Source organism: Rhinatrema bivittatum, chromosome 1 (genome assembly GCF_901001135.1).
Source record: "Rhinatrema bivittatum chromosome 1, aRhiBiv1.1, whole genome shotgun sequence".
NCBI classification, from domain to species: domain Eukaryota; kingdom Metazoa; phylum Chordata; class Amphibia; order Gymnophiona; family Rhinatrematidae; genus Rhinatrema; species Rhinatrema bivittatum.
Window position 1 is genome coordinate 572,492,977 of NC_042615.1, and position 20,906 is coordinate 572,513,882.

General features: G+C 43.2%; 1 protein-coding gene across 1 annotated transcript in view; it reads right to left on the reverse strand.

The window, feature by feature from the left end:
• PRXL2C (peroxiredoxin like 2C) overlaps positions 1–20,906 on the reverse strand; it is a 41,543-nt gene that overhangs the window by 8,390 nt on the left and 12,247 nt on the right. Inside the window, exons 3-4 of the mRNA XM_029617891.1 lie at positions 9,736–9,789; positions 7,624–7,729 (exon numbers count right to left, since the gene is read on the reverse strand). Of these exons, the coding sequence (XP_029473751.1) occupies positions 7,624–7,729; positions 9,736–9,789 (160 nt within the window). The remainder of the gene's footprint in view (positions 1–7,623; positions 7,730–9,735; positions 9,790–20,906) is intronic.

Below are 20,906 nucleotides of genomic sequence, written 5' to 3' on the forward strand. Positions count from 1 at the left end.
TGTACACCCCTGTTCTATGTAAACCGGCATGATGTGATTGTATCATGAATGCCGGTATATAAAAATTTTAAATAAATAAATAAATAAAATAAATATAAAATGAAGGGGGGGGGGGGGGAATGCTTGAGTAGTTGAAAATTAAGGCTCTTGGCACCCCTGGTTCTGGGTGAGCTGCACATACAAAAGAGGAGGCAGAGGAAACTGCCAGGTTCTAAAAAAGCAGCCCTTTACATTTGCAGCAGCCAAGGACTGATGTAGCACTTTTGATCATTACCATCTCCCCTGCACTCCTCTCCAGTGCACTCCTCCTGCACCCTCCATGGCTCTATTTTTCAAGTCTTCCAGTCTCCATCCTGCCAGCTCTTAATTCTGAAGTGGGGAACAAGGAATTGATCTTCCCGTTTTGCTCTGCTGGATAACTTCCAAGTGACCCAGACTGGCCACTGTTGATGGACCATTGCTCTGATCCAGCAGGACACTTCTTATGCCCAGCAGCATCTTCTGCATTTGTCCTATTCTCTTTTGTTGGGGTCTTATGACTTTTTTTTTTTTTTTTAAAGCGGTATCAAAGATTACTCAAAGTTTGTTTAAGTTAATAGGAGCTGTCCCCTTCTAAGGAGCAAAGCCAGGATCAGGTCTGAGAGGCAATCAATACAACAGGGTTTCCCAAATCTGTACTGGGGACCTCACAGCCAGTCGGGTTTTCAGAATATCCATAATGAATATGCAGGAGAAAAATTTGCACATCATGGAGCCTCAGTATATGCAAATATATCTCATGCATTTTAATTGCGGTTAACCTGAAAACCCAGTTGGCTGTGCAATCCCCCAGGGCAGGTTTGGGAAGTCCTGTAATACAATTTTTAATTATGACCATACTTCTAGTCCCGCTTTTTCAAGGATAATACTTGGCAAAATAGCACTTCATTTGTAGAGTATCTTGGTTTCCCATGCAGTGCATTTCAATTTTCAAATACAATTTTTAAGTGCTGGACTACTGCAGCCTATCATGGGTTACCATTGTGGGGGAAGGTGGAGACTAATCTCCTTCATCCTGGACTTCCAATTCAAATCCGAAACTGCTTCCATCCTACAAGCCAGCTTCATAGCTCTGCTGCCAAGGGCTGCCATTCAGCATTTGCCCTTTTCCAGCTACTCAGCTACCCCAACTATTACCTCAGGCATCACTGTAGCATTCCTCCGCCTGAAGGATAGACTGCAGCGCCCCCTAGAGCTCAGCCCCTGGCAGCACGTATCACTCTACAGCAAAACAGATCCCACACAGAAGATCCCGCCACGTGCAAACTTGTTCTGCACGGCCAGGCACAGGGGCATATGGCCTCAGATATTTTTCAAGACAAGGGTAGGTGGGCACTAATTTTAAGATGGCACAAAAAGAATTCTATTTGTTTTAACATACACACTATTTAAAAGATTTTTATTCTCACAATCTCAAATACTTGGCAGGTAAATGTACATATACAATAGAAATATCCAGTGTCAAACAATGCCATTCCTTTGCAATACATAAAACAAAGACTCAGCACAAACTGCTGTCACTGAGTCATCCAGCATAATACAGCAAATCAGTTATCCAAGTCACTGTAAACTGGTTTTAAAAAAGAATGCTTTTACCTACTTTCTGAAAGATAAAAAGCACTTAATCTCATCAGGAAGGGCATACCATAGTTATGGACCAGCAATAAAGAATGTTCTGTTCTCTCTCAAGTTGGGCCCGACAGATTGTCGAGAAGATTTTGTTCCACTGATCTTAATGTCCTCGGAGGTTTATACATTTTTTTTTTTTTTTTTACAACACACAGCCAGATGTAACCACACTCAGGGCAAGGTGGATCAAGATCACGGTCTTAAACTGGATTCTCCGATATAATCGGCAACCGAGACCGCCACTGCAAAATGTGGAGTAATGGGGGCAGAAAGTCTGCAAAATTCCTGTGGCTATCCCCCCGCCCAGGATGCAGGCTTTTCAGGACCAAGTGCCAGTAATCCAGCATAAAGTACATTACAATAGTCTAACTTCCATAGTACCAAACGCAGCAGGACCATGCGAAGATCAAAAAAAGTATAGTTCTGGTCTTCGTAAAAGACGGAATTTAAAAGAAAGCACCTCTCACTACTGCTATTGTTTGCAGCTGTAGAGACAGGTCAGGTTCCAATAAAATCCCAAAGGTTTGTTACCTGACAGACAGGAATGATGCATTCTTCAGATTGAAAAGAATTGAAATTGTTCAGTGGAGATGGAGTTGATGATACTGAGTCTATCTTACCAATTGTAAGTAAGTATTAGTCTATTAGCAGCCGTCCACAGCTTGATCACACATACACAGACTATAACAGTTACCACTGCATCACTCAATGTGGACAGCATAGGTCCAAAGAACTGGATACCAGCAGTGTACCCAGGGCCGGTGCTAGCTTTTTTCCTGCTCTGGGTGAACAATTACTGTGCTGCCAGCACTCCCCCACACCATTCAGTCTCTGTCCCACACCCATCAAAAAAAGCACAACTCCATCCAGCAATCTATATTTTTAAAAACTGACACCCCCCCCCAAATGGAACCCACAGTCAAGGGAAGGGTATTACTACTCTAAGCAAACCTTACAGCCTTGCACACACACACACCAATTATGCATTTATAACAGATTTGAAGCCGATCCAGTTGGCTGTGATACAGTAAAGACAACGAGAATCGGACGATCAGAAGAAGCCCTTTATTTCAATGCCCGACTCTGGCCGAGTTTCGCTCATAGAGCTGCCTCAGGGGCAATTCATTAGTGTCTGCAGAGCACTCTGACATTCCTTCTGCTAGTGTCACACACACTAGCAGAAGGAATGTCAGAGTGCTCTGCAGACACTAATGATATTGTGACATTGTGACAGTGTGACAGCAGCCCTGCAGGCATATTTTAAGTCCTGCTAATTGAATTGCCCCTGAGGCAGCTCTATGAGCGAAACTCGGCCAGAGTCGGGCATTGAAATAAAAGGCTTCTTCTGATCGTCCGATTCTCATTGTCTTTACTTTATAACAGATTTTACATGAAAAAAGAATATTCTAAAGTACTGTCTTCTGAGGCAAAATATCACTTACAACATGCATATTATATTTACATGCACTGCTGTGGTGCCAACCAGAAAATCCTGCAAATAGACCCTTGGAAATCCTATGGAATTACATTTTTTGTAAATGTGTGCTGGGTGTGGGCTTGGCCCTCAGAAAGCCATGAAGAAACAAAATGACCATTACAATATAGTAAACCTCCCATACAAAAACACCGCAAAGGACCTCGGTAGCTGGATCCACAATGAACTTAACTTAAAAAAGAACATTGCAACTAAAACTAAAGAAGGCTTTCATAAACTTCACATCCTGAAACATCTAAAACCGCTTCTTCACCAACAAGAATGCCAAACCGTGCTGCAATCTCTTATTTTCAACAGCCTTGATTACTGCAAGCACTCCTGATTGGCCTTCCAAAATCTGCCTTAAAACCACTTCAACTGTTACAAAACGCTGCAGCCAGAATACTAACCAGCAAGAAGAAATCAGAACACATCACCCCAGTTCTGAGAAGTCTTCACTGGCTACCGGTCGAACAGAGAATCGAATTCAAAACTTTAACAATAGTTCACAATGCAGACAACACCGCCCTCAATAACATGATTCAGAAACACAAATCTCAACCCATGACCAGAACCGCTTGCAAATTACACCTAGACATACCCTCTCTTCCTTTAGCAAAGCTTAACAACACTAGGAACAGAGCCTTCTCCATCACAGGACCCAACTTATGGAACTCTTTACCACAGTACCTAAGCACACTAAGCGACATCAAATCCTTCAAAAAGGAACTAAAAACATGGATATTCAGCCAAACTTTCAGAGATGGCGTGGGTTAAGCTGCATGCAACATCCCGACTCATTATCCCTCTCTGTTTGACACACACTAAACTTCTCGAAAGTTCTCCTCTCACAATTCTCACCTATCCACGGTCTCCTAATGATGTTGCATTTTCTAGTTAATAAAAAGTCTTGACCCCTTCCGCTTACCGAGATCGGACTCTTCCCTCAGTCCCAACATACCCAAACATGAGAAAGCTAAACACACCATATGTTCGATGATGTACTCAAGTTACTACGTAACATGCTTAAAATTACCTGATGGTCCACTCCTATACATGTTCAATTCGCTTGTTTTTAGAATGTTTTTTAGAATGTAATAGTCGTTCAATTAATAAGTTTCTCGTTCCAATGTCCTCTTACTGTAATAAGTTGTTATCATGTAAACCGGAGTGAAGGCAGATTGCTATACTTCGGTATATAAAAGATTCGAAATAAAATAAATAAAATCACCCTGACTGCCAGCACTCAAACAGTAACAACCTTATCTATGAAAAGGTAACACTGCACATATTACATCAGGCCCTAGAACTCCAATACACTTCCTATTAGGAAAACAGAACAAATCAGACTGCTATAGATCCCTACAGAAAAATTATATGGTAGCAAAATACCTTACCTTGGTCACACATGGAGAACACAGACAGACCCTGACCAAATACTGAATAAAGAGACCAAGAAGTATAAATAGAAACATGCTAAGAAGAAATGAACTGGAATCCACAATGAGCCAGACTCTATAACAGTGATGGCCAACCTTTTGAGCTCAGTGTGTCAAAATTCATAAAAAAAAGCCGAGCATAACTCGGGTGGTGTGTCACTTCTAGAAAAATCCATAATTGTGATATTTGTAGCTCTAATTAATAACAAGTTATAATTTTAATATATGTACTGTATTTATTAATAAAGCAAAAACATAATTCTTTACCTTGCCTGCTTAGTGACTTTTTTGTTGCTGAATTTCGTCAGCTAAATCTTCAATTAAAACACTCTCTCCCCCTCCACCCCCCCTCCCACACAAACTCTTACTCCCCTGGATTTTCTCATACACACTCATGCTCTCACACTCACTGGCTCCCTCACATACACACAAACACACACACCCAGGCAGGCTCCCATTCATTTTCACACCACTCCCGCTCCATCCTCCAGGCAGGCACCAATTCATTGTCATACACACAGACCCCCAGGCAGGCACCAATTCATTCTCACACACAGACCCCCAGGCAGGCACCTATGCATTCACACACATACACCCCCAGGCAGAGTCCCATTCATTCACATGCACACACTAAAGGCAGACCCCCCTCTCTTTTGCCAGCAACCTCGGAACCTCTCTCATTCCTCTGCTGCCACTGTCACTGCTGCCACATGACTATTGGGGATGTTACTATTCTTGCACATTCCCAAAGATTACATGTGCCAATCACTAAAAATATATATATTTTTTTTAACCTTTGCTGTCTGATCTTAGTTTTCTAATTGATTGGTCACAGGCTTTTTTTTTCCACCTTCCCTTTCTTATTTTTTCCACCTTCCCTTTCTTATTTTTTATTTTTTTTTTGCCAATTCCTTTTATATTGTCTTTTTTTCTGTTTCTTTTCTCTCCATCTTCTTCCCTCAAACACACAGTCAGGTTCTCATTCTCACATGCATTTCTCTCTCTCTCACACACACACACACACACACACACACACACACACACACACACACACACACAGGCTCTCACTGGCACATGCTGTCTAACTCTCACACACACAGGCTCTCTCTCACTCCCACATGCTGTCTTGCTCAAGCACATGCAGTCTCTGCAAACATTCAGGTCCTCACTCTCACACACAATCTCTCAACTCATGTCATACACGCGCGCACACACACAGACCCTCAGCCTCTCTCTCACCTCTGGGCCTCCTCTTCGCGGGTCGCGCAGGATGGGCTCTGCAGCGGCCCTGCTACCGGGCTTCTTCCTCTTCTCGGGCCGCTGCGATTTGAGATTCGCGGCGGCCCGTAAGTGCAAGTGATGCTCCTCTTCTGCACGCACTGGTGCTTCTCCTCCTTCCTGCCCATGCGGCTCCGGCAACGTTTACTTCCGGGGACGCACAGGCAGGAAGGAGGAGGAGCATCAGCGCGTTCAACACGATCTTTTTCTTTGGGCTGTGGTGAAGTGAGCCTCACCACGGCCCTGCCTGTCGCTGCGCCTCCCTGCGCCCGGGGGCATTTGGGGGGGGGGGCTGGAGGGATACTAAAAAACTAATTTTAAAGGGTTGGCGCAGCCGAAAAAAAAAAAAAAAGGCTCGGCACAGCCAATAAAAAAAAAAAAAAAAAAAAAAAATCGATAGTCCCGAAACGCTAGGCGTGTCAGCAAAAACGGCTCGGTGTGTCACCTCTGACACGCGTGTCATATAGAGCAGTGATGGCTAACCTAAGATGAGCAATAATGGAAAAACAGAAACATTACCATTCTTCATAAAACATTAAAAAATAAAATCAAGAAATATAAAACATCATAATAGTAAAATCATAGTCATAAAAAGAATAAATATTTCAAACTAGTTAAATAGAATATCCCAAATTTCCCAAACACCAATAAAATATTTCAAAACAACTGATGAATACAAAGAACATATTTTAATGTTTTTTGTATATTTTAATTATTTTGGGGAACCAACACACAATAAAATATTTCAAAACAGTAGACACATCAAATTACACCCAATAATTAAAACTAATAAGGATTTTAAAAAATCTCCTTTTCTCCATACCTGGAATCTTAATTCCCAGTCACCTTGAGATTGTTGTGGATTGGAGAGGCAGAGGCACTCAAACTATCTTCACGAACACACACAGACACACATTCATTCTCTCACATAGATGCCTGTGCTCTAACACACACTTGCTCTCTTTCCTTAACAGACACATATGTACATGTGTGAGCACTTATGTGTGATACATAGGCTCTCACAGGCACGCACACACACACACACATGCATTCAGGCACTTGCACACAGGCTCTCACACACACATATATACACAAGTTCTGACACAAATACCCTCAAGCTCTCACACAGACACAATACATATATATATATGCACTCAAGCTCTCACATAGACTCAAAAACACACACATGCACACAAGCTCTGACACACACAAAGCTCTCACAGACACAGACACATACACACAAGCTCTCACACAAATACATGCACACAGGTTCTCACACACACAGCTTCCTTCCTCCAGACCACCGTGGGATGGGCTCTATCTGGCCCCCTCCGTCCTCTTCCTGTTTCACTGTGCTCCACCACGGCCCCACGGGCTACTCTTCCTTTAGCCCCATCAGCCTTTCTGTGAAGGGAGTGGGCGGAAGCTGCAAAGCTGTGCGCACAGCTAAAAGGGGAAACAGCTGCAGACTTTCTTCAATTTTGGCCGTCGGTGGGTTGAGCTTCATTGACGGCCCCACGGCGTCTCCCAGTTTCAACATGGGTTCTCACATGCTGCTTATGAGCCCACAGAAAGAAATGAAGCCATTTTAATACTGTTCCTTAGGCAAAAAGATGAATACGAAAAATGGCCCAGATTACAGAAAAACGTTCAGACTGACAAAAAAAACATTCCTTATAAATGCATGTACTGCTTACGTTATTCCAACTAAGTATAAAAATATTTGATGTGCCATAGGCAAGATGTAGAGAGCTTCACGCCTACCTGATGTAGTGGCTGTTTCACCCCTTTTCATCTCAAGTATTTTGTAAATTTCCCTCTCAGGATCTACATAGATTTCATGAGGATACCCTGTCAAACAGCAGAATGGCTGCAAAAATAAATGCACATTCAAATTTGTTTTTTCAGTTTACAATGTCCTACAATATTGGGCTCCGCATGCAATGTAGGCCACAAACCTGAGCACAGACTAAAATAACTCGTTCTCCCTAAACCAAACAAAGCTGGAAGAACAGCAAGGATTTGGGATTTTCTATATGCAACAACTGAGAACTTGCAAAAATATGCCCAGATTATAAAACCTTACTTGGCAGTGTTGTCCGGATTGTCTACCTTCAGCCTTGCCTCGAACCCTGATTGGACAACTGCTTACATTTAAGCATCCCTATGCAAAGATGAACTCTTATATTGTAACTTTAAAAAGAGTGCGCATGCGGCCATATACACGCGTATGTGGGCACGAGCGCACATTCGCAGGAATTCGTGCAAGTGTACGCTTACAATTTAAAATACATCTGGTGTGTGTACATATGCTCCTAATTTTAGGCGGTTACACGAGCATGCACATCTTCCTTAAGAATTTGTCAGCTTTAATGCATGCAGCTAAGCTGATTTTAAAACATGCAGGCGTAAAGGAAACAACCAGTTTGTCCAATTAACCCACTTGTTTGCCCAGTCTCTCTCTTGGTCTTCAAGACCCTCCTGGTTCTTCAGCCTGCACTCCCCCGAGTTTACCCAGACCCCTCACCCAGTCATTTTAGACCTAAAAACAAGTTTTTTTTCAGACTTACACCTTTATCAAGAGCAGACGTATAGAAGCCTGGGTAACAGCCCAATCTGCACGGTGGGCGTTGGATTTAAAATCCGTACATACGTATGTAAATGTCGGCCCTGCCCCAGAACACCCCTAACTCCGTCCCTTTTTCAATGCATTTGGGTTGCTTGCACAGGCGCATATATGCGCATAATCGGGCCATTTTAAAATACGATTTGCTTGCACTTAGCCCAGATACTCGCGTATATGGACCTTTTAACACGAGCAACTCTGAAAATTCATCCCTTAACCTTTAGAAAAAAAAAGGAGGACTTTTCCAATCAAAGGATCCTGTATCCCCATCCATATGTACTAACTATGCCAATTTGGCAGGATAGACAGAGTCGACAACCCTTCATCATCAGGAGCCCATTACCATCATTACTAGCAGATGCCTTTACCAACAGTGTCAACACCTTGAGGGCCAGCACCAACATCACGAGATTGCCTCTTTGTTCGATCTCCTGTGACCAGCCTACAGATGCTAAATCTGAGATGCCTGCACAGAGCCTTCCTCGCCAGCAGAGACAGCATTGCCAACAGAGAGAAAAACTACACGGCACTTCAATCAATGGTTCTTTACCAGCAAGGTGAGAGAAAAACTGACTCCCGATGGTATTAACATGATCAGAGCGTTCATCCTAATTATTCACGGGACAGTTAGCCTGTAATATTTGACCTTAACAAATCCGTGCAGACGTTTAGTCAATGATCTGTTGGGCTAATTTAGAAACTGTAAGAGTCCATGTGTCTTGAATCAAGCGACTGCTATATATCTGTGCAATAGCTAATCAATTTTGTTTAATAGATAAAAGTTCTTAATAAAATTACTTTAAATCTTGACAAATCAAAGAAGTCCTTATTCTAAGTCTTAAAACAAATAAACTATGTACATTACAAATCTCAGGCAAGCACCTTTAGCTATTTCTAGTAATGCTCTCTGCAACTTTGAAATACTTGTAGTTTTTGCAACAAATCGGAGCTTATTTCAGCAGAAGTAATACTGCGCACAACTGCGTATTTCATCGTTATTTAAACTGTGGTTTTCTTTTTTTTTTAATTTATATTTTATTGGCTTTTAAACAGGGAATACATAACATTGTAATACATTAATGCCAACTTGTATGTAAAACTAAACTGTGGTTTTCTACAAGTTAGAAAGCATTTTCTTGCTGTTTTGTACTATGCTTCGAGATCCCCATGGTAGACATGAAATAAGTAAATTGCTGAACCTGGTAAGTAAAGAGACCCCTGTGCTAAGGAACACCTCAGAAGGCACTTACCTCAATATGATGGTGAGACGACTGTCCGATAACGATGAGCCCAACACCCGCATCCTTCAACAGGAAGACACATGAGAAGAGAACATCATCAACTGCAGCATAATCGTTTTAAACACCGTTTCACACTTCTGAAGCAATCACATTTTTAGTTTTCTGAATACGGAGGGTCATTTTGTAGCATCCTGCCAATACATGCATTAAGTTAAACACTAGGCATGCACACGCTTTCCCTTTGAAATATGATCCCACAAAGCTACCCACACAATTACACCTGCTAAAAACCGCCCGCACAAATTTCCAAAGGAATTTTGCACCCAAATCTTTGGGCTGATTTAGAGTGGGCCACAGAACAGAGCAGCGCATACAGTGCATGCATTCAGCCTGCTTCACTTTGTCCACTTTTATGCATTTTACCCTCCTCAATCTACACACAATACTCCATAATAACAAAGCAAAATCAGCTTTGTAGAAATTTGTGCAAATTAATTTAAAAAACTGAAATATTACATTTACATATTCAGACCCTTTCATACCACACTCAAAGTTGAGCTCAGGTGCATTCTGTTTCCATTGATCATCCTTGAGCTGTTTTTCCCTCTTAGAGCCCACCTGTGGTAAATTCAATTGATTGGACATGATTTGGAAAGGCACACTGTCCCACAGTGGACACTGCATGTCAGAGCAAAATCAAATTCATGAAGTCAAAGGAATTGTCTGTAGACCTCCAGGACAGGATTGTGTCGAGGCACAGATCTGGGGAAGGGTACAAAACATTTCTGCAGCACTGAAGGTCCCAAAGAACACAGTGGCCTCCATCAGAACCACCAGGACTCTTCCTAGAGCTGGCCACCCACCCAAACTGAGCAGTTGTGAGAGAAGGGCCTTGGTCAGAGAGGTTACCAAGAACCTGATGGTCACTCTGACAGAGCTCCAGAATTCCACTGTGGAGATAGGAGAACCTTCCAGAAGGCCAACCATCTTTGCATCATTCCACCAATCAGGCCTTTATGGAACAGTGGCCAAATGGAAGCCACTCAACAGCCCACTTGGAGTTTGCCAAAAGGCATTTAAAGGACTCTCAGAGCATGAGAAACAAGATTCTCTGGTCTGATGAAACCAAGATTGAACTTTCTGGCCTGAATGCCAAGCGTCATGTCTGACGGAAACCAGGCACGGCTCATCACCTAGCAAATACCATCCCTAAGGTGAAGCATGGTGGTGGGGATGTTTTTCAGTTTCAGGAACTATGAGACTAGTCAGACTTGAGGGAAAGATGAATGGAGCAACGTACAGAGATCCTTGATGAAAACCTGCTCCAGAGTGCTCTGGACCTCAGACTGGGGTGATGATTCACCTTCCAATAGGACCATGACCCTAAGCAGACAGCCAAAACAATGCAGGAGTGGCTTCGGCACAAGTCTGTGAATGTCCTTGAATGGCCCAGCCAGAGCTCCAGACTTGAACCTGATCGAACATCTCTGGAGATAGCTATGCATCGACTCTCCCCATCGACCCTTTCAGGGTTTGAGAGGATCTGCAGAAAAGAATGGGAGAAAATCCCCAAATACAGGTGTTCCAAGATTGTCGCTTCATACCCAAGAAGACCTGAGGCTGTAATCACTGCAAAAGGTGCCTCAAAGTACTGAGTAAACAGTCTGACTACTTAAGTAAATGTGATATTTCCAATTTTTTTTATTTGCAGAAATGTCTACAAACCTGACCTCACTTTGTCATTATGGGGTACTGTGTGTAGATTGATGAGGGAAAAAAATGCATATTATCCATTTCAGAATAAGGCTGTAACATAACAAAATTTGGAAAAAGTGAAGAGGTCTGAATACTGGCTGAATTCACTATAGCTCACTATGGGACTTATTAATAGATCATGCAGAAGAGATTAGGGTGAAAGTGCTTATCCTTGATTTAAAAGCTGAATCCAATATGGTGGGCCTAGTCAGGGCTGGATTTAAAAATTTGGCCCCATAGGGAGGACTGGAGGTTGGAGTCAGGGGTTCCATTTCGGACAGCAGGGGATTCATCCCTGGAGACTGGAAAATAGAGGTGGGGATGTTGGGCCAGAGTGCTATGGTGGTGAATATTTGAAATGGCAACAGCCCTCAGCCCTAAATTAAGTAGGAGTAGGCTCCTCTTTGGCCTGGGTATATGGTGCCTTTAAAATTTGGCACTCTAGGTAGTTGCTGATGCTTAATGGGCCTGGACCAAGCTATTCATTTACACCATTTGGAGTCTTTCAGGATTTGTGGGCTGACAAATTGTTTTAATTCTTTTTTTTTCCCCCAATTTTACAAAGTAAACATACTTTGCAAATGAAATACAATAGCACTGATATGAATACATTATATAGATCATAATACATAACTCAAAAAAAATTACAATGGTATTAGAAAATACTCATATCCTATCTATGCACATATCATAACTGCTAAAACATATGGAGGTAATATCTTGCAAGAGATTTGTAAGAATTTTGAGGTTGGTTTAATTCTTTTCTCACAAATCGCTGCCTATCTGTAAGATGAGGGGAATTTAGTTCATAACCATAACTTATGGAATCTGGTGGTCCTCAGGGGGAATGTCTGTTATTTCTGTTAGTTTTGCATCTTTATTTGAAGCATTCTGCCGCTCATATATTATCTGGTACTCCATTGAAAAACCACATATCTCCAATTTATTTATTTATTTATTTAGAAACTTTTATATACCGGTATTAGTGGGGACATCATACCGGTTCACATATTAACAAAAGATTTAGAAGTACATTTCAACAGGGGAGGCGAACTGGGCAGGGGGTTAACCTAGAGCAGTAGGGAAAATAGATTAAACAACAAGAAATCAACAAGAGGTCATAACAAGAAGACAACAATGTACATTGTGATTAGATTCCTTAATATAAGGAAAAGGGCGGTCACCTAGGGGGTATGAGCAATAGAGGGAAGGGAGGGTCTATTCTGTGTAGGCTTGGTTGAACAGGAATGTTTTTAGTTTCTTTTTGAATTTGATGGCGCAGGGTTCAAGGCGCAAGTGGACGGGTAGGGAGTTCCAGAGGGCGGGGCCGGCAATGGATATGGAGCGGTCACGGGTGGATGAGAGATGAGCTGCCTTCAAGGACGGTACATGTAGATTACCTTTGTTGGCAGATCTGGTGGCTCGGGAGGACAGGGGCGCAGTGAAAGGGAGGTCAAGCCAGTTGGAGTTGTGTGTGTGGATAGATTTGTGTACTATGGTCAGGGTCTTGTAGTGTATACAGAAAAGGATGGGAAGCCAATGTAGATCCTTGAGGACAGGGGTAATATGTTTGTGTATGCGTGTGTTGGTAATGAGCCTTGCAGTGGCGTTTTGCAAAAGTTGAAGGGGTTTTATTGAAGATAAGGGGAGCCCTAGGAGGAGGGCATTACAATAGTCCAGTTTGGAGGTAAGGGTGGCTTGGATCACTGTGCGGAGATCTTGGGTGTACAGCAGGGGTCGGAGTTTCTTAAGAACGTTGAGTTTGAAGAAGCCTGCTTTGAGGATAGATTTGATTTGTGGTTTCATGCTAAGGTTGGGATCAAGGAGAACTCCGAGGTCCCTAACAGCTGGTTGACCTGAGAGGAGGTTAAGTTTAGGGTCATTAGGTATGAGGTCAGGCGGTTGCGAGGAGATGTGGAGGAGTTCCGTTTTGTTTGCGTTGAGGGCAAGCTGAAGGTTGGTGAGGAGGGAGTTGATGGCTGCAAGGCAATTTTCCCAGTGCTCCAGGGCGTCAGATATAGAGCTATGAATGGGAATGATGATCTGAACATCATCAGCATAGAGATAGAATTTGAGTTTAAGGTCAGTGAGGAGCTGGCAGAGGGGGGTGATATAAATATTGAAGAGGGTTGAGGAAAGAGATGAGCCTTGTGGGACTCCTTGTTGTAAAGGGTGTGAAGCAGAGAGGTTGTTTCCAATTTTGACAGAGAACTTTCTGTTTGAAAGATAGGATTTGAACCAGGCGAGAGCTATTCCTGAGATGCCGATGCTTTCTAGCCGTGTCAGGAGGCGGTGGTGGCTGATGGTATCAAAAGCCGCCGAAATGTCAAGGAGGGCAAGGAGGTAGCTGTGGCCTTGGCCCAGACCTCTGAGGAGGTAGTCGGCTAGGGAGAGGAGTAGGGATTCGGTATTAAAATGTTTTCTGAAGCCAAATTGGGAAACATGGAGGATAGCGTGATCTTCAAGGTAATCCATGAGTTGCGAATTAACAACTTTTTCCATTAGCTTGGAAATAAGAGGGAGGTTGGAGATGGGGCGGAAATTGGAGGGGTCTTTAGGGTCTAGGGAGGGTTTTTTAAGAAGGGGTTTGACGACAGCGTGCTTAAGTGAGTCTGGGACCATCCCATGGGTGAGGGAGCAGTTGATAATGTCTGCTATGGCTCTAGCTATGCTGTTTGGGATGGCTATTAGCGCTTTGGTGGGGATGGTGTTGCTAGGGTGAGAAGCTGGCTTAAGTTTACGAAGGAGGCTAATGATTTCCTTAGAGGAAGTGAAGTCAAGAATGGCCATTGTGGGTTGGGATGAGGCGGGGATAGGAGTAAGGGTGGTGGGGGCACAGAGATTGGAGAACGGAAATCTGGAGAGGAGGTTGGCGATTTTACTCTGGAAGTAGATGGCCAGTTCCTCATATTTGGCGGCTGCCTCAGAGTCTGGTATGGTAGGAGGGATGGGGGTGGTGAGGCTGGCGACATAGGAGAAAAGCACTTTGGGGTTGAATTTATAGTCATGGATTTTTTTTGAGTAGAAGTCACGTTTGTGTTTGAGTGTAGATAGTCTGTATTCGTGTAATGCTGTTTTGTAGCTAGAGGAGTGTTGCGGGGTAGGGTCCTTGCGCCATATTCTCTCTTTCTGTCTGAGATTATTTTTTAGGATTTTTAGCTCTTGGGTGTACCAGGGCTTGGAGGGTTTCGCAGAGGTGTTTATGACTCGTTTAGAGAGGGGGCATAGTTTATTGGCTATGTCTTCTGTAAGGCTATTCCAGGACGCTAAGGCTGTGTCGGGGTCAGAGCAGATTAGGTTTGGTAAGGACGAGGCTAATGCATCTGTAAGTTTGTCGCTGGGGCAAGTTTTTCTGGAAATTATGGTAGTGTGATGTGTATGGTTACTAGGAAGAGGTCTCATGGCAGAGAGTCGGCTTTCAATGAGGCAGTGGTCGGACCAGGGCACTGGGGTGCAGGTGGGTGTGGTGGTGGTTTGGAAGCTAGAGTTGATAAACATCAGGTCTAGCGTATGGCCAGCTTTGTGGGTTGGGGTTACTATGATTTGTCGGAAGCCTATGGCAAGGAGGGATTGAATGAAGGTGTCGCAGGATGCAGTGGGGGGGAGAGAGTCAACGTGGAGATTAAAATCTCCGAGGATGATGGAGGGGGTGTCAGTTTTTATCCATTCTACAAAAAATTCAATTAAGGGAGACGGGTCGGACTCAAGGATGGTGGGGGGGGGCGTAGACAAGACAGATTTGCAGGGCATCTGCCCTAAATAGACCTATTTCAAGTTTGGGTGGAGTGGCTATGCTGATGGGTTTGAGGTTGAGGAATTTTTTAGCTGCTAAGAGGATTCCACCTCCTCTTTTTTTGGGTCGGTGGATGGGGAAGATGTCATAAAGGGTGGTTGGGAGTTGGTTTATATGGACGGTGTCTGAGTCTTTGAACCATGTTTCAGTGACTGCACAGATGTCTGGTGTGCAGTCCGTGAGCAGGTCCAATACTCTTATTCTCTACATTGGCTCCCCATCAAATTCAGATTCCTATATAAAACACTGTCAATCATTCACTCACTCATACACAACCCATCTTCAACTTGGCTCTGTTCCAATTTGCGAACCTACAAACCAACAAGACATTTAAGTTCCTTAAATAAAAACCTATTAGACGTTCCATCGGTCCCCTTTGCAAGGCTGGACATTACTCGAAAAAGAGGTTTTTCTGTTGCAGGCCCATCTAATTGGAATAACTTACCAACCAATATCCTTCATCAAATTTCAAATTCACAGGAATTTAAGAAATCACTAAAAACATATCTTTTTCAATTGGCTTTTGACACTCTCATATCAGAGCACACCTAATTTCTCTCGATTAATATCTCTCCCACATTTCACATCTATGTTAACCGACAATATTTTTGTCCTGTGTCCTTTTGTTCATTGAAACTGGATATTAATTTTAATTCATTACTTATATTTTAGTTATATTTTATCTGTTTGCTTTATTTTTGTTACTTACTCTGTTTTTATTCTGTTTTTTATATTATATTATGTTTGTATTTGAATTTTATATTATGTATGTGCCTGTATGTGGACCGTTTTGACCAATTTTACTTTGTAAAAGCAGTACACAAACATTTTTAAATAAATAAAAATGATGCCACAGCGAGGTCCATCGAGCCCCGCATTATCTCTCCGATAGTGTCACGTACCCAACAGATCTCAAAGTAGATCCAATTCCCATTACTTACTCCCAGGCATAGCAACAGCTTTCTTTAGCCTAGCTGACTAATAATGTGTTATTGCCTTTTCTTCCAGGAACTTGTCCAAACCTCTTTTAAACCCGCTATGGTAATCGTCTTGATCATGTCCTCTAGAAATAGATGCCACAGCCTGATAGTACTTTTTCACACAGCGCACTTTCTACAATTTGTTTTGAATCTGCTGGTGGCTAGTTTCATGCAGGGTCCCCTTGTTTTAGTATTTTTGGAAAAAGTAAATAACCAACCTTTATTTACCTGTTCCACCCTGCGCATGATTTTATAAACTTCTATCAAGTCCCCTCTCAGCCGTCTCTTTTCCAAGCTGAAGAGCCCTAGACTGTGTAGCCTCTCATCATGGGAGAAATATTCCATCCCCTTTATCATTTTTGTCTCCCTACTCTGTACGTTTTCTAGTTCTACTACATCTTTTTTGAGATGGGATGTCCAGAACACCACGCATAACTCAATGCAATATATTTTCTATTCCTTTTCAGATCATTCCTAACATTCTATTTGCTTGCTTGACTGCCACCGCACACTAAAGCAGAGGATTTCAACATATTGTCCCCAAGGAGTGGAGGAGTAACCTAGTGGTTAGAGCAGCAGGCTAAGAACCAGAGAATCCAGGGTTCAAAACCCACTGCCACTCCTTGTGAACTTGAGCAAGTCACTTCACCCTCCATTGCCTCAGATACCAGGTAAGACTAAGTCCTATGGGGACAGGAAAAATACCGTATTTTTCGCTCCATAAGACGCACTTTTTTTCCCCCAAAGGTGGGGGGAAAATGTATGTGCGTCTTATGGAGCGAATATAAAAAAAAAACCAAACAAAAATCTAACAAACACCCCCCCCCCCCCCGACTCCCCCAAGACCTGCCGACTTAATTTCCTACAACCCCCCCCCCCAAGACCTGACAAATTAATTTCCTGCAACCCCCCACCCTCCTGACCCCGCCAAGACCTGCCAAATGTCCCTGGTGGTCCAGCGGGGGTCCGGGAATGATCTCCTGGGCGTGGGCCGTCGGCTGCCAGTAAACAAAATGGTGCCGATGGCCCTATGCCCTCACTATGTCACTGAGACCGACCGCTGCTATTGGTCGGTCTCAGTGACATAGTGAGGGCATAGGGCCGTCGGCGCCATTTTGTTTACTGGCAGCCGACGGCCCTATGCCCTCACTATGTCACTGAGACCGATCGCTGCTATTGGTCGGTCTCAGTGACATAGTGAGGGCATAGGGCCGTCGGCTGCCAGTAAACAAAATGGCGCCGACGGCCCTATGCCCTCACTATGTCACTGAGACCGACCAATAGCAGCGGTCGGTCTCAGTGACATAGTGAGGGCATAGGGCCGTCGGCGCGGTCGGTCTCAGTGACATAGTGAGGGCATAGGGCCGTCGGCGCCATTTTGTTTACTGGCAGCCGACGGCCCACGCCCAGGAGATCATTCCCGGACCCCCGCTGGACCACCAGGGACGTTTGGCAGGTCTTGGGGGGGTCAGGAGGGTGGGGGGTTGCAGGAAATTAATTCGGCAGGTCTTGGGGGGGGGTCAGGAGGGTGGGGGGTTGCAGGAAATTAATTCGGCAGGTCTTGGGGGGGTCAGGGGGGTGGAGGTTGTTAATTTAAAGGGTTGGGATGGGGGGGGGTTTTTGGGGGTTCCCACAGAAAGAAAAATTTTCTGATCTGGGGAGTGGACCGAAATGGCCCTCCCCAGACCCGAAAACAAAATGGGGAGAAAAAAAAAAAACTATGCACTCCCCTAATTTGCTCCATAAGACGCCCAGACGCAGAGCCGGTTTAGCACAATTTTTTTTTTTTTAAATTTTCCCCCTCTGAATCCTAGGTGCGTCTTATGGTCAGGTGCGTCTTATGGAGCGAAAAATACGGTACTTACCTGAATGTAACTCACCTTGAGCTACAATGAAAGTAATAAAGTAAGGACTCCCAGATCCTTTTCCTGGGTGGTGACTCCCAATAAATAACCCAGCATTGTGCACCTGTAGTTGTGTCCATCACTTTCCACATTAAATTTTAAGAATATAAAAGATATACCGGAGGGCGCAGAGGAAAAATCTGACCAGCTACCTGAGGCTGTAGAGAACGGGGCAGGGAATCCCCTTGCCGACCGTGAGCTCCAGCTGACCCGCCGACGCCGCAACGTGAGGGGCGGACCCTGAGGCGGATCCCGGAAGCTACCCTCTTAGGGGAGCTTATCAGCGGCGCGCAGCAGAGCCGGCGTGCTGCTGAAGCCGCGCGCGCTAAAGGGGCGCGCGGGTGAGACGGCTTTGCCCGGTTTCGCCCGGAATCGCCGGATGACGGCAAACATCTGTTGGGCATAACCAAGGTACTGTTTTCTTTTCTTTTGCTTGTTTAAACGATTATCTCCTCTGCTTGCCAACAAATTGCACATAAAATTTGGCATCATAAACTGGGTGAATCTGCTATTACTAAAAAGCTAAATGCCTCCAAAAAGGAAAGGCAAGGTGCGAGTGTTTCCACCACTCCCCTTGCCGTCTCCAATTCAGCAGGAAATAAGCAGATTTCTCCTTTCACCTGCGTCGAACGAGATGAAGTCCAAAGACTCTGATGTGCCTCTCAGTCAGGGAGGGCTGAGTGGGCCTACAGACGAGGCTTCATTGAGCCCGAACATCGGCATGCCTCCTGCACAAAGATTGGCGGACAGTACCCAGGCGGTTATTGTACAGACCATCGTAGAGGGGGCGTCTGCTGTCTTGGACTCAACTTCAGGAAGTGGAATAGGAGACTTGAGGTTGGAAAACCCTGAGGGAGGGAATTTAGATCAAAAGTCCCGAGACAGCAGTAACATTGATCTCCCTACTCGCCCAGCAGTGGTAACCCTTGATTCACTTTGGGGGATGATGGAAGGAATGTTACTGAATATTAAAGAGTTAGAAAAGAAAGTGGATAGTTTAATAACAGGAACTCAACAAGACACGCTACAAACACAGAAACAAATTAAAGAGCTGGTTGACAGGACTAAAGATTTGGAGAATTCCCAAAAGAAAAATATAGAATTCCAAGTAGCTGTTGTTAAAGACAGAGAGATAATTTCTAGAAGGCTTGAATCTCTAGAAAACACAGCCAAGAAATATAATTTGAGAATTATGAATTTTCCTAGAGTAATTGGGGAATTGCCCCATATTACTTTAAAAAATCTGCTTAAGGAAATACTTGGCTCTGTTGCTGGAGATAAAATAATTGTATTAAATTGCTATTTTATACCAAAAAAAGAATTCCAGAAGATAGATTAGAACAGCCCTTTCAGGGTGATCTAACAAATTTTCTTGAGTCTAGTAACCAGGTAATTGATTGGGGGACTCTTTTGGCCAATTTCTCCATATTAGAAGATATAAGCTTGATAATGAAAAATTATTTCCAAAAATATCCAGTCAACTTCATGGGAAAACAGATTAAGATATTCCCTGATCTCGCTTTTTCAACACAATTACGTAGGAAAGCCTTTCTGGCTTCACGCCAGGAGGTAATCGAGATGGGATTTACTTTCACCTTAAGATTTCCGTGCAAGTGTGTCTTGAGAAAACAAAATGATTTATTTATCTTTTTCTCCCCTGACCAACTTAAAGAATTTTTAGAACAGAGGAAAATTCCAGCCTCATCCCCAATAGTGAGTTAAGGAATAAAAGAAAATATAGCAAGCAGGTACTATGAGCCCTTTTAGTTTATATTTGAAGTAAAATACTCCCTATGGTTTCCGTATGTAGTGCAATGAGCCCTCAAATGTGATTAATACTGAATGAAACTGGCTGTGGTAAAATGTTAATGGTTTTCTTTTTAATGGAGATAAGAGCCCATTGAATCTATTGTTATATGATTTTCTTTTGTTATTCATGTACCACAAGCAGATCATGTATTTCCTATTGCAAACATTGTTTTGTATATATTGAAAAGGATAAATAAAGGATTAAAAAAAAAAAAAGATATGCCATACTGGGTCAGACTAAGGGTCAATCAAGCTCAGTATCCTGTCTCCAACAGCGGCCAATCCAAGTCACAAGTACCCAAACATTAAATAATCCCATGCTACTAATGCCGGCAACAAGCAGTGGCTATTACCCATTGATTAAGAGCAGTTTATAGACTTCTCCTCGATTCAGTGCCCAGTCTGCTAGTTTCAAAAAGTCCTCCTGCAATACCTACATCCACTACTGTTTAACACCTTTGAATAATTTTGTGTCATCTGCAAATATGTTCCCTTCACCAGATCATTTATGAATATATTAAACCACACAGGTCCCAAAACCGATCCCTGTGGTGCTCCACTAATGATCTTTCTCCATTTGGAAAACTGACCATTCAATCCTACCCTCTCGTTTCCTGACTTTTAACCAGTTACTAATCCACAATAGGCCATGGGCTTCAACCTCATGACACTTCGATTTCTTGAGGATTATCTCATGGGGAACTCTGTCAAATGTCTTCTCAAAATCCAAATACACTATATCAACAGATTATCTTTATCTGCATGGTTATTTACACCTTCAAAAAAATCTAGAAGAGTGCCAAGGCCAGACTTCCCTTTGCTAAAACCACGTTGACTCTTGCCCATATCTATCTGTGTGACCATTTTTTTTTTATTTAAATTTTATTGGGATTTATCAGTAAAACAAAAAAGATACAACACAATGTGACAAACGACAGT